We start from the raw sequence: 12,931 nt of genomic DNA, 5'->3' as shown, positions 1-12,931 counted from the left end.
CAGGTCAGTATGCTCATTTGATTGAGCCCAGTGCCTGATCACCACAGTATCATACCATCTTCTTTTTAAACTTGATTCCTACCAATTTCTTGCTGTGTGAGTGTCCGATCCTGTGTGTGTTTGACTGAACACAAGCAAAATCCAAGCTGAACTAACCAGCAAGTAGGACTATAAGTCTATGTGCCAGTAACTGGAGGGACAGAGCTTAAAAGCACCCAGACTGTGCAGGACCATGAGGATGATGACAGCACAGCTCTGCATAATTATGTGAGAATACCAAGGCATATGGAAATTGCTATGACAGCATGCTGCTCCGAGGATCTGAATCCCCCTACAACTGCTGCCCCAAAGTCCCATTAGGGTTTCAAAGCCTTTCATCTTCAACCCCCTGCCAGGGACTGATGGCTGCCAGCACAGCATGATTTCCTTCTCAGTGAGGACACTAAAAAGAAACTTGCCATCCTTGGCACAGCCCACAGAGTGGTCTGTACATAAAAAATAAAAATAAAAAAAAATGAAATGACTTGTCAAAACCATTGCACACTCACAATCAGAACCAAGAATATAACATTGGATTAGGTGCATCCCAGCCCTCTGCTTCTTTCTTTGGCCCTGCACAAACTCAACAAAAACATCTCTATGCTGCAAGAGCATAGAGATGACAGGACAAATGAGAAAAAAAGTAATTTTATAATCTATAACACTTTTTATAAATTCAGTTTGCCTGCATCTTCATTAATGTCTACAGTCTTTTTCACCTCAGAAAGAATAAAGTAGAACTTGGAAAAGTTTGCAGAAGAGCAAGAGGGATGACTCATGGTCTGGGATAGTTTCTGTTCCAGGAAAAACTGAGTGGGCTGGGACTTGCCAGTCTGGAGGAGATGGCATAACAAGACATGAAACAGGTCTGTGAAATCCAAAAAAAAGCTGAGAGGATGGACAGTAGATGACTAGTCACTGCCTCTTCCAATACACAAAGTAGGGCTGTCAAGTGAAGTTAGTGGAAATCATCTTAAAAACAAAGAAAATGAGGTGATTTACAGAAGGACAACACCTGTGCAACTCCCTGTCAAAGGGTGTTGCAGATGCAAGAATTTTACATGAGTTCAAGGAAGACTGAACAGATACACAGTACCTATGTGCCAAACCACATCAAGCCTAGGAAACAGCTGTAAGTATTGAAGGCCGGAAGAGTATTTGGGGCTAGGCAGGGTATGATGTACACTTGTTGCGTTCTCCACCTTCCTTACATGTTAACTTATGGTTAGAGACCTGATTTGAATCAGCATGACCACTCTTGTGTTCTTCATCTTTTTCCTAGGACAGTGGGAGGACTTCTTGAGAACCACACAGAAAAATTACTGACATGTTCAGAATTATAGAAGCACGGGGACATATGTTTTCAAATGTCAACAGTTTAATTTTCTACAAAATATTCCTTAGACTCTAGGACTTCATAAGTATTGAGAGAAATTGAAGAGGGAGAGAAAGAGGATACTTGAAACATACCAAGTAGAAATCAATATTCTCAATTGCTGGGATTTCACTCTTTTGACTTTAAGTTGCTATTACTGCTTCTGCCACAATAAGACCTGTCGTTCTTTAAACCATTTCCCAGAAAAAAAAGGAAATAAAAAAGAAAAAAAAAAAAGAAGCAATTCACCTTCGCTAACATTTGTCCAGCAATATTGGGATAGTGATTAAAAAAAGGCCTTGGCTGCCACCAGTATATTGCTCTGAATAAGCTTAATTGACAGGGGTTAAATGTTGAAAAGGTTACAACTTGTTTTAGAAAAAGCAAAGAGCAATAAATAATTTTCTCTCCAACACTGAAAAAGTCATCATTACTAGGTATAAAGAATGGATCCCACGGAGTCCTGCTGGTTCATCAGGTGTGTTAGCTAAGTTGTTATTCACCTACTATGCAGAAAAAAATCTCTCTTCCTTTTTAACATGCCTGTGCTGTTGGAAGGAGCTGGGGAAGAACAGCAGTGCTGTACCCTACAGACATGAGCAAAACTGTAGCTCTTGTTCTCTTACATATCCAAGGAAAGCTGCACTGCAAACTTTCTGAATTTCCAACCAGAGACATCATCATTCTGGACTGAAGAGCAGAAGACAAGACTTGCTTTATTGTGTTCTCAAAGATGAATGCTAGATCCTGCAACATCTATAAAATATCTTTTGTTGTTGTCATTGGTAAGCAGTTTAAAACAAAAAGAGCCTGTAATTACAGAAATAATGTATTATCCAGTGGAACGTTTTCTGCAATGCAGGAGACTGTCCAGATGAATTGAAAGAGCTTTATGTGAGCTTTCCTATTAGGTAGCTAAGCTGTTAGCAATGCAGCCATGAATAACTACATTTTTTAGCATTTAACTGCATCAGAGTAAGTCATTTTCTCACTGGATCCTGTGCTATTTCAGGTTTGATTTATTCTGTATCCTACTGAAATAAATCTTCAGTGGGAATGATACGCATAATTTCATTTTTTAAAGATCTGTTTGAAACTGATTTTTTTCTTTGTAGGGCAACTCCGGGGTAACTAGCCAAATGAGAGCTAATCAGCTAACAAATTTGTTTCATTTATTTCCATGCATAAATTATTTTTAGAACAGCTATAATGTTACTTGAATCATATGTTAAGATAGATAATGGGCTGGTACTTTGAAAATAAATGTTCTGGTCTTGTTCTACTATTCATCAACGCTAATTGCTTCACATTTGCCTCTCAGCAGCTGGCCAGTTGCAATGTGCAACTCCACGCTCCTTGCAGCATGAAACAAGGCTTCTGTTGATATATCACTATACCCAGAAGACAAATCCCACCCTAAAACCAATGCAATAACTGCTCATCTTTCTTGCAATACATATACTGCTACTACAAGAACTCCAGGCTTTTCAAAGAAAAAAACATGGTACAGACATGTTGGTCTCTGTTGCCCAGCCAACACCTCCATGCACTGCAAACACCCACTGCAAATCCCAAATAGAGACCCCAGTTTGAATGCTGTCAAGTAGTTATTCCTTTCTAGAATTGTGCTAATTTGTTCGTTTTCATTATTTTTTAATACTGACACGTTGTAAACAGCAGAATGAAGACAAGGGAGTTGGTAACAGCCCACCCTCTCCTTGTGTTGAACAGGAGCAGGCGAACACTAATGTGAAGGTTAATTGCATTTGGGTTTCAGCTGTTATTTCAAAAATAACTGCTGGTCATCCATGAGCTTACAAATGATAATTATAAACCTGTGGTCTGGGCTATCTCACTGGGCATATCTCGGAAACAGGGAGTGCTACTGTGGGACAGACATAACAGAAATAACATTTCTCTGCTTACCCTCATACACAATTTTCTAGCAATGTACCTGCCATTTCAGAGCCACAACTCGCCAGCTGATACACTCATGTTTCTCCCTGCCGTTTCAATAGTAAGCCCTCACCTTATCTAAGAGTTTTTAATACTCCAAAACGCACAGCCTTCCTCTCCACCAGTTATTTCAGTCTGTACCAGTTACAACCCTTCTGGTTTACCTAATCATTTCCCCAAAGGCATTAGAGCAATAGCTTTACAGAACTTCAGCTAGATTATCTTTACTACAATTTCCTTGTTAAGGGAAACCACAACTTTTCTGTTACCAAAGAAGAAAGATGAGATTATTTGGATACAGCCTAACTTTGGCAAACATATATGTTATTTTCTCATATTTACTCCCATTTCTGTATTTTTTCCCTCTGAATTAAATCTATTGCCATGTATTGGTACAGGTAAGACTAATGGAACCATTTTTATGCCTCTTACATATAATCTATCCTTGTTATTCTCCAACTACATAGTTCCACCCCTCTTTTGAAAGATCCTTTATTATCAGACCTGTGATTCTTACTTGTGATTTCATGTCTTGTCACCTCACAGTGAGAGGAGCCAGCTTTCATCAACTTAGGTGCATTAAGCTCTGCTTAATTTTGCTTCTACCTCAGACACCGTAATTTCTCTGCTCACATAACATGAGGAGGGTCGTACTGGATCAGACCACAAGTATCTCTGGGCCAAGATCCTCTCTTTAACCAGAGCCATACGCAGATGGTTCAGGAACAGTAAGAACAGGACAAGCAGATGCAATGCTTCTGCCTGTTTCTCTCTGCTTACAACTATTTTCATCTCAGAAAATTTTGCATCATTCCTCTTTGATATTCCATGTTCTTCATCTTCTTTTCTGCTCCCTTTATTGAAAACTGAGGAAAGGTTTCAAATGCTGAATCCCTGCTCTTGGATGTAGTACATCCTCTTCTCTCTAGCTCCATTTGAGTGACACACGTACTGAGAGATTTAAAAGAGCCCATCATCACAGGCACCAGACAAATACTTTCCGTCACCCTGTCTTTTATTCACTCATATTGTTCTTTATATCATACTCATCCTTCTTTCAGCTGGAATCCCTGGTTGTCTCCATTCCATTTTCTGCTAGCTGCCTCTCTCTTTGCCAAACCACGTCTTTCCTGCTTTTTCTCCTCATTCTTCAGTGCATTGAGTGCCTTAATTCTACCTCTTCTCCCATAGCAAGGCCCTCTGTTCCACTTCAAGGCTCCTTCTCTTCTCTGCCTTTGGCCACATTTTTCTTCATGGATCATGTTCTTCCTCACCCAGTCATCTGTTCTCTGGGCCTCAGTATTCTTTTAATTCATTATGTTCAACACCTCACCTGACCCTTACTGTCAACTCCAGCTGCAGCTCAAGTTTTTGGATCTTCTCTTTCATGGTCTCTTATCATAGTAAAGCTTCCATCAGGGATCCGGCTTCACTAATGTTCATTAAGTTCTTTCTCGTCTTCCCTTTGGGCTGAATCCTGTGCTTTCTTGGTAGCTCTCACAGTGTCTTCCTGTTCAGTTGCTAGCCTTACAGAAACAATGGCAGAAACCAATTACTACTTCTAGCCTTGGGATCCTTGATTTTAGCCTTTGCACAGGTCAGCCACATCTCCTGCTTGATGTTTCACAGTTACTCTTCAGCAATGATCAAAGGCAGGATGTCCTCAGATAGTGTTTGGTAGGAAAAGCTCTGTTCCAATCAATAAGTGTAGCTCAAACTATATAACCTGTGAGTTGGAAACTCCACAAAACCCACTTTTACATTTACTAACTTGAGACAAGAACAAATTCTGAAGCCATCAATCTTTAATTTTCATACAATCACAGAATCATGTAGGTTGGAAAAGGCCACAGTTACCCTTTCCTTCAGGACCATAAAGTCCAACCATCAATCTGACTCTCCGAGTCCTATCACTAAACCACATCCCTTAGTGCCACGTCCACACCTTAAAAACCTCCAGCGGTGTGGACTCCACCACTGCCCTGGGCTGCCAGTCCCAGTGCTCAAACACCCTCTCCATTAAGAAGTTCTTCCTCTTGCCCAATCTAAACGTCCCCTCTCTAAACTTGAGACTGCTTACTCATGTCCCATCACTTGTCACCTGAGTCCTACCACTTGTCACCTACAAAAAGAGACTGGCAGCCTCCGTGCTACGACCTCATTGCACGTACTTGTCGACAGCAGTGAGGTCTCTCCTCAGCCTCTTCTTCTCCAGACTAAACAGGCCCGGCTCCCTCAGCCGCTCCTGGAAACTCTAGTTTTCTAATCCATTCACCAGCTTTGCTGCTGTTCTCTGCACACGCTCAAGCAACTCAATACCTTTCTTATAGCAAGGGGCCCAAAGTCACATAGAGGTACACATAACCAGATGTAATGCCTGTTTTGTTTTAAGTCTGTGTCTAGCTTTGGATTAGTCCAGATTAAATGTTTCCAATTAAGGACTGGAAAATTCAGCATTTTTTTTCATGTACTTCAAACTGACCCACCAGCCTTGCAGTGGGTTTCAATTTTGGATACTGGTTCTGCATAAGGAGGCTTTCCCTTTCACTTTTTCAGCATATTGACTTTCTGGTACCCTGCAATTCTTCTGCTAAGTGCTACAAGTGAAAGTCAAAGCAGCAAAAGGAGGGAAGTGGATTTCAGATTCCCACTGTTGTCAGTTGAGCATGCAGCATTTTTTACAATATTGTTTCATTGGTAGAATTTTTATTTCATTTTAATGATCACCTTTTAGCAGCCCACTCTGTAAGCTCATAATTGTATCACTGACTTAAAGCTTAGTTCTGTGACATTTACTCAGGTGAAAGGTTTATTAGCTTAGAAAGGACCATGAATTTCAATGGCACTCTACACAGGCAGAATCCTGTCAGATCATGTTTCTGGTCTGCTCAAGCTGTAAGACTTTTGATGGCACAGTGCTACTGGGAAAGCTAAACCAACCAAATCCTCTATAGTTGTATCAGCATACAATATGAAAGTGCTAAAACCAGTTTCAGAAGACAGCTCATATTATATAGATGCACATTAGTTACACTGATATATCTACATCTGTACTAGGGGCAATCTAAGAACTGGATTCCATGTTTCTGTGTTACAGTTCTCAGTGCATTTTTCTCTAATCAATATGGTAATATTTCAGTTTTCATTCTAAATGCAAGTTAGGTTTAATTTAGGCTGGGGAGAAAAAGAACCACCCACTATTATATATAGATTAAACTCCAGTACTAAAAACCTCCTGAACCCTCTGAAAACATTTTGGAACATGAAGCAAATCCTTAGGACAGAGCAGCCGGGACTAGGAGTCAGTGCCATCCTCACTGCAAGACCACAGCACCAGCTGAGCTACTGGCCTGGAAGGAGTGATGATACCTGCTGCTCTGAGACACCAGACGTACGGAGGCTGCTGCTGGCCAGCAGCCCTTGCCATTCACCCTGCTACTCCACAGGACTCAGGGCAGCTGACCTCTGCTTGGGATGGTCACATTGCCACAACTGAGATAGCACCATGCCGTGTAATTAATGAGCGTGGCACAGCGCTTCAAGCCTTGGAGATAGACATTTCTGTCACTTTCCAACTAAATGAATAAACAATGCATCAAAGATTGCTGCCATCCAGGTCAAGCCTCCAAGAATTATGTATTAGATACAATGTATTATGTATGCAACTATAAAATACATGTATTATAATTATATAGCATTATCATAAAAATAATAACAAGTAGTTTCACTACAGTGCTTTAATAAAATGTTGAGGGAATCCTAAATTTATTTGCCTGTCAGATTAAAAGATTATACTTATTACCTCTTCATCCCATAGAAAAGTCTTTGAAAAGTCAGAGTGTTTCTACCTCTTTCTTTTATGCCTCCCATGCTAATCAAAAATGAGATACAAACATGGTAATGGACAAAAAGAAAAGCCATAAATCCCTCTTGGAATAAGGTTTGAAGTCAAGATTATGGCTTCACACTGTTGCTTTCTCATAAAAAGTACAGCAATTCAAAAATGGAACTCCCGTTTTGGAAATACAGTTCCTAGCAAAAAACAATATTTTCATTTCTTAAGTTTATTACTTGCCTACTGAGAGAACTTGCTACATAGCCAGCATGCGTTGCTGCATTTCACCTGACTTACATTATGGAAGCATCCACCACCACTCTCAGCAAACTTCTTCCAGTGCTGTGAAATATACCTGTGATTCCAGAGAAGTTAACTTTCTTCCCTTCTTCTTCTCTTCTTTCTTTGCTATCTGAGCTTTTGGTTTTTCTTTCTCTTTTGACTTTTCCATTTTCTGAAGCTCCTCCATATAGGCATCATAGATCTCCCACTAAGAGACAGACAAAGGCAGGATTTATCAGGATTTAGGTACATGCCAGAAAACAAACATCTAAATCATCACAAAAATATGATAGTCTTCACAATGGTAACATTGACAGAAGCTTATTATGCAAGAAATGAAGGATTGAAACCCTGGATATTTAGAGCTTGACAGGGCATGTCTTACTCTGAGAATGTGGTATTGCATTCCTAACAACTTCCTTTCCCTTGGGGGAGCTCTCTTGGTGCTTTGACTCCATATCCTTTTTTGTAGGACATTCTTTTTGGCTAATTTACAGTGTTTAATAGGAAACATGGATTAAACATCTGCTTTATGACATTTCTCACGTGGTGTTGGAAAATTAAATTGTAGCTGCTTAACACAATTTAAATCTTGGACTCTAACTCTGCAGCATATGATGAAATGGATACTGAGAGCAGTTTTACATTTTCTGCTATGCCACATGCCAGAAATGTCTCACTTGAGTAGATCCAAAAGTCATTTTTCCACTTGACAATTATTCATTAGTATTGGAGTACTAGTACTGTATCTGAAGCATTTATGTTACTTTCAGCAAAAAGAAAAGATGATCTAATTCTGACACATCAGCTTAGGAGAAGGAGTGTGATTCAAATACAAAAAAGAGAGTGGAACACTAGAATAAAGAAGATAGTAGAAATATGTAGCACAAAAAAAAAAAAAAAAAAAGTGTCATAAATTTGCAGGCAGAAGTGAGAAGATGTTCCAAATATCAGAGAAAAGACAAAATGATGTGATGAAAAGAGTGAGAGAAGGAGCAGAACAGAAACCTTTGGAAGAGGAAATATGAACGTAAGATAAAACAATAAGGTAGAAGAGTTTAGGATAAAAGACCTTATGCTGAAGTATTTTTAATGTCCAAATTTTCAAGAGAATAAAACGAAAACAAGGAAAATATTTTTCTCTTAGTTTTCAAACATTTCAGGCAAAATTTCAGCAACAGCCTGGTTATCTTAATAGCTATATATTCTCCAACTCTAAGGTCACCTCACTGTCAAAAAAAAAAAAAAAAAAAGGAAAGGAAAGGAAAGGAAACTCCAGCTGAAGGGATTGAAGATCTCAGACCAATTACTCTGTGATTTGAAGTTCAGAAATAAACTGGGTTCCAGTCTTCATCTTGACAGAGACGCCTTCCCTTCCCCTCCTATCACTCGCCTACAATAGCATTTTAGTTGCTGTCATTGCTTAATTCTTTCTCCTGGGTGTTCCTGTCATACACTGATAACATTGTCTGAGACAAGATTTGTATCAGTGATAAACACAGATATACCTTGTAAGTATCTGTGAGAAGCAATCAGCAGAATTGGCTGTATTCCCTTGCCAAAGAAAGCTATAGCATGTTTCACACGTAAAATATCATGCACAATATTTTTTTCATACTTTTAATAGATGGAGAAAGTAATATAAAACAATTGTGGAACAGTTCTTCATCATGAATAAACAGGCACTTTCCTACTACCTAAAACAGCCCCAAGTCTGTTTCAACAGGGTTCAAGTGTGGGCCTTCCATGTGTCTTATGCTATAGTTCTCATTGTGTCCAAATTCAGGCTTTAGAAACCTGTTGACTGCTTTCTCCTATAGCTAAGTTTAGATAAATAAATAAATAAATAAATAAATAAATAAATGAATAAATAAAAAAATAAATCTGTGTATGTCAAATCTTCTCTTAGAAACTTTGTGAACCCCTGTAAACTCCCTGCTGCAGGAAATCTTCAGAGGTTTCTATTGCGTACGCACAGTGCTCAAAGTGGAGATTGCAACAGACATGTCATATATTTTTTCATTATTTTGTTCTTCCCCTTTGAGAGAGCCCATTGATCTGACCAGGTAGTGAATGATGGATCACAGCTCCTCCTAAATGACCAGCTTACCTCCCATGTATTGATGGAAATTCTTCAACAACAGTGCAGTCCCCAGTCTGAGAGCTATATCCCAGGAGGAGTCAGGGCCTGCAACATGCAGCTGCAGTTGTGTCCCTGTTCCTGCAGAGTTCAGCTGCATCCCAGTTCCTGCTTAGCCCAGACCCATTTTCACAGTGTGGTTCCCTATTTCCATGCCTTTAAGACTCCTTAAAGCAAACTGTTCAGGGCGGCTGGTGATCAATCAAAAGCAGCTAAACAAAAACTTTTGACCTTAGAAATATAAACCATTAGCTAGTTCACCCATTAAGGCAGAAAACATGGCCACGTTAACTTGCTCTCAGATTTAAACTAGAGATCAAAGCCCCAGTATGGGAGTTCATCCAAGTACAAGGATGCAAAGATAACAGTTTAGTTTCTCCTTTCTCATGTCTCATTTTCCTATGTATGCTCTAAAGAAAGCTTATGCAGTCAAAAGGATATACCTGGTTAGCAGTGGCTGAAAAGTTTTTACAAGGTGTAGGTTCCGACTGACATGCTCTTTCCTAAATAAAAAAATAAAAATAAATAAATAAATGTAATTTTTGCACTGGGACTCTTTACAACAACACAGTCCAGCTGTGGAAACTGTCTTCTCATAGCAGATAGTTAGAATAATATTGATCTTGGATTAGTTCTGCATTCAAATAATTCCCAAAGCACTACACAAACATTATTGGTTATCATGCAACTCCACACAGATTTTCTGTAGACCAAAAGAAAGTCCACAAGATGATCTTTATTCTTCAAAACCTTCTTAGAATATTTAATTTCAGTATTTTATTTCAAAGGTGTTGAAATGGTTTGTTTCAGCTCTAACATTTGAAACATTGTGCTACTAGTTATGGTATCCGATATCCTACCAAATTTGAATAGTTTTGACCTAAATATTAAAATCCCAGCTGGGTACAACAGTCAAAACAAAAGAGCTGAACAGAATAATAACCTATAAACAATTCATTTGATCTTACTGTAATAATATTTTCATCACCCTTACAACAAAATTTGAATGAACTTAATATGTTTCTGTGATACTTTCATTTCATGGAACAGCATTTTCTTTCATAAAATTGTTGTGTCAGGACATTTTAAAGAAGCTGCCTGTAGCATTTCATTGACCTCTGAAATAAAGCAGTCTCAGAGGTGGAAACTGCACATCCTGTACATTGAACAACAACACTTCGCAGATATTTAAGGGCTAGATTCTGCTTTCAAAGCTCACCAAATAAAATGAATGGGAAGTAAATATGCAGAGCTGAGGACAGAGAAATAACAAATTAACTAACAAATAACAAATAGAGAAATAACTAATTCTGTGGCCTCTGAACAGATTTTTGATAGATGCAGAAGGCTGCTGGGACTTTGCAGCAAGTACCCCATTACTGTATGAATTCTCCTGAGATCTTCCATCTCTACTAGTGAGTAGAGTTGATATGCCTGTTAGGAGGTTAGATCTGTTCAAGGTCATCAAATGCAAAGGCCCACCACTTCAGGTTGCAAGAAGGCAGTCAGGCTCTCTGGAGAAGCTGTATATACTACGATTTCAGTGCAGCAAGGGAAACACATGATTTTTTTTCCTCTGAAATGTATCTCTGTCTCAGAAAGCTCCTGTCTGAGGTCTTGAATGGGGGCCATTCTCACTGGTATTGCTCAGTCAGGAAGCCCCACGAAGACATACTCACTGGGAACGGCTGTGGGCTCAGCAAAATGTTTAGGAAAATAACAAAAAGCCTTACATCTGTACTGATCGGAAAGTATGTGCACATAGTGGGAGGGATCTGCCATGCTTGCTTGCATCAGTTACTGTTGTACCTGTGCTTAGCACAAGCTTAAAAACTTTAATCCGTTTGATATAGGGGCAGTTATTGTCCTTGCTCCATGGACACAAATTGAAGCACAAGGCCATAAAAAGACCCTGTGGTAAAAGGAAACTGAATTCGTGGATTCCAAGCCCTCAGCTGCTACCCTAACCATTGCTCTCTAAATTTTATTTTTCAGATGAGAAAATAGACATTAAAAATGGTATTTCCAGGTGGAGGTATAAGGATTTACAGTAGCACCAAAATGTTTGTAGGCTGTCCAAATGTCCATGAGGCAAGAATTTTTCAATCAACATTTTTACTAACCTTAACGTTTTACCATAGTCAAACATTGTCTTACCACAGGGGGGAAAAAAAAAAAGTAGTTTTTTTCCCTCCTAGCAGTATTTACAAGGATATTGTGTACTATGACACACAAACACTGATGGTCCGTATGCCATCCCCAAGGAAAGATCCTCCTCTGTCACTGAAGGAAATTGTACTAATGTACCCTCAACGGGTTGTTGAGCGTCTTTGAAGCTCTCTCAATGAAGTTGAACTGGTTTGCAAGCTTCTGCTCCTTCACTTTTGGGGGAGGAGGCTCTTCTGCCTCTTCTGCTTCAGCTTCCTCTGCTGTTCCTGCCTCCTCTGCCTCTTCTTCTCCTTCAGCCTGAAAGAGAATAGAGTAGTAACTCCACCCTGAAAAGACCATACGTCTCCTTCCTTCTTCAGAAACACTTCTTCACAGACTACTGGAATTCTGCTGCCTATGAAAAAAGACAGTTATTGAAGATTCATGGGTCAGTAGTTGTTGTGGTTTAACCCGGATGGGAAATAGGCAAATAAGTGAGTAAGTCCAATCATGGCCAAGAGGACATGGTACTGGAGAAATATCCCATTGGGACAGGTAGGGTTACATTACAGGGAAAAAGCTGTTTCAGCTAGATGGCAATGTTGGAACAAATTCAAATGGCTACAAGTTGACAATGGAAAAAAATTAAGATTGAAATGTTTGAGATGGAAATCAGGAAACATCTAGCTATCAGAGCAAGAAGATCCTGCAACAATATCTAGATGGGAAGATGGAAGACCAGTAACTGAAGTTACTTTAAAACTGAGCCTAATATAAATAGGATAACATAGCATAACTGCCTTTGATAAAAAATAACTGGACCAAAGGACCAGAAGACTGTATTAGAGTCCCATTACTCTGAGTTTTAATTTCCTTTCTGGATACTCAGCTTTATCTGAAATTAGTCTGAACTTGATTACAGGGCCTGACACTCTGTGGGTAAGAAGAAACTTCTTAGAGCATACTCCTGTCCCAGTCAGCCAACTGCCTTTAAGTCAGGCCACTATTTAATTCAGGTAGTTATGCCTGCTGCTTTCATTCCTTTACACTTTGTTCTTAACCAGCTTACCTTTTAGAGAAGTTGGGATTTCACATGTTGTCCAGAAAGATTCCAGGTATCAACAAATTACACTCTATCTTGATATATCTGGATGAA

At 39.3% G+C, this 12,931-nt stretch overlaps 1 protein-coding gene across 1 annotated transcript in view; it reads right to left on the bottom strand.

Moving 5' to 3' along the window:
- DNAI1 (dynein axonemal intermediate chain 1) overlaps positions 1–12,931 on the bottom strand; it is a gene marked incomplete at both ends in the record, with an annotated part of 133,300 nt that overhangs the window by 109,516 nt on the left and 10,853 nt on the right. Inside the window, 3 exons of the mRNA XM_084305112.1 lie at positions 7,561–7,695; positions 10,071–10,130; positions 11,935–12,093. Of these exons, the coding sequence (XP_084161238.1) occupies positions 7,561–7,695; positions 10,071–10,130; positions 11,935–12,093 (354 nt within the window). The remainder of the gene's footprint in view (positions 1–7,560; positions 7,696–10,070; positions 10,131–11,934; positions 12,094–12,931) is intronic.

Source organism: Netta rufina, assembly GCF_964035555.1.
Source record: "Netta rufina genome assembly, chromosome: Z".
Lineage (NCBI taxonomy): Eukaryota > Metazoa > Chordata > Aves > Anseriformes > Anatidae > Netta > Netta rufina.
Note: the sequence above shows the minus strand (reverse complement) of the source record. Positions and strands in the feature narration are given on the sequence as shown.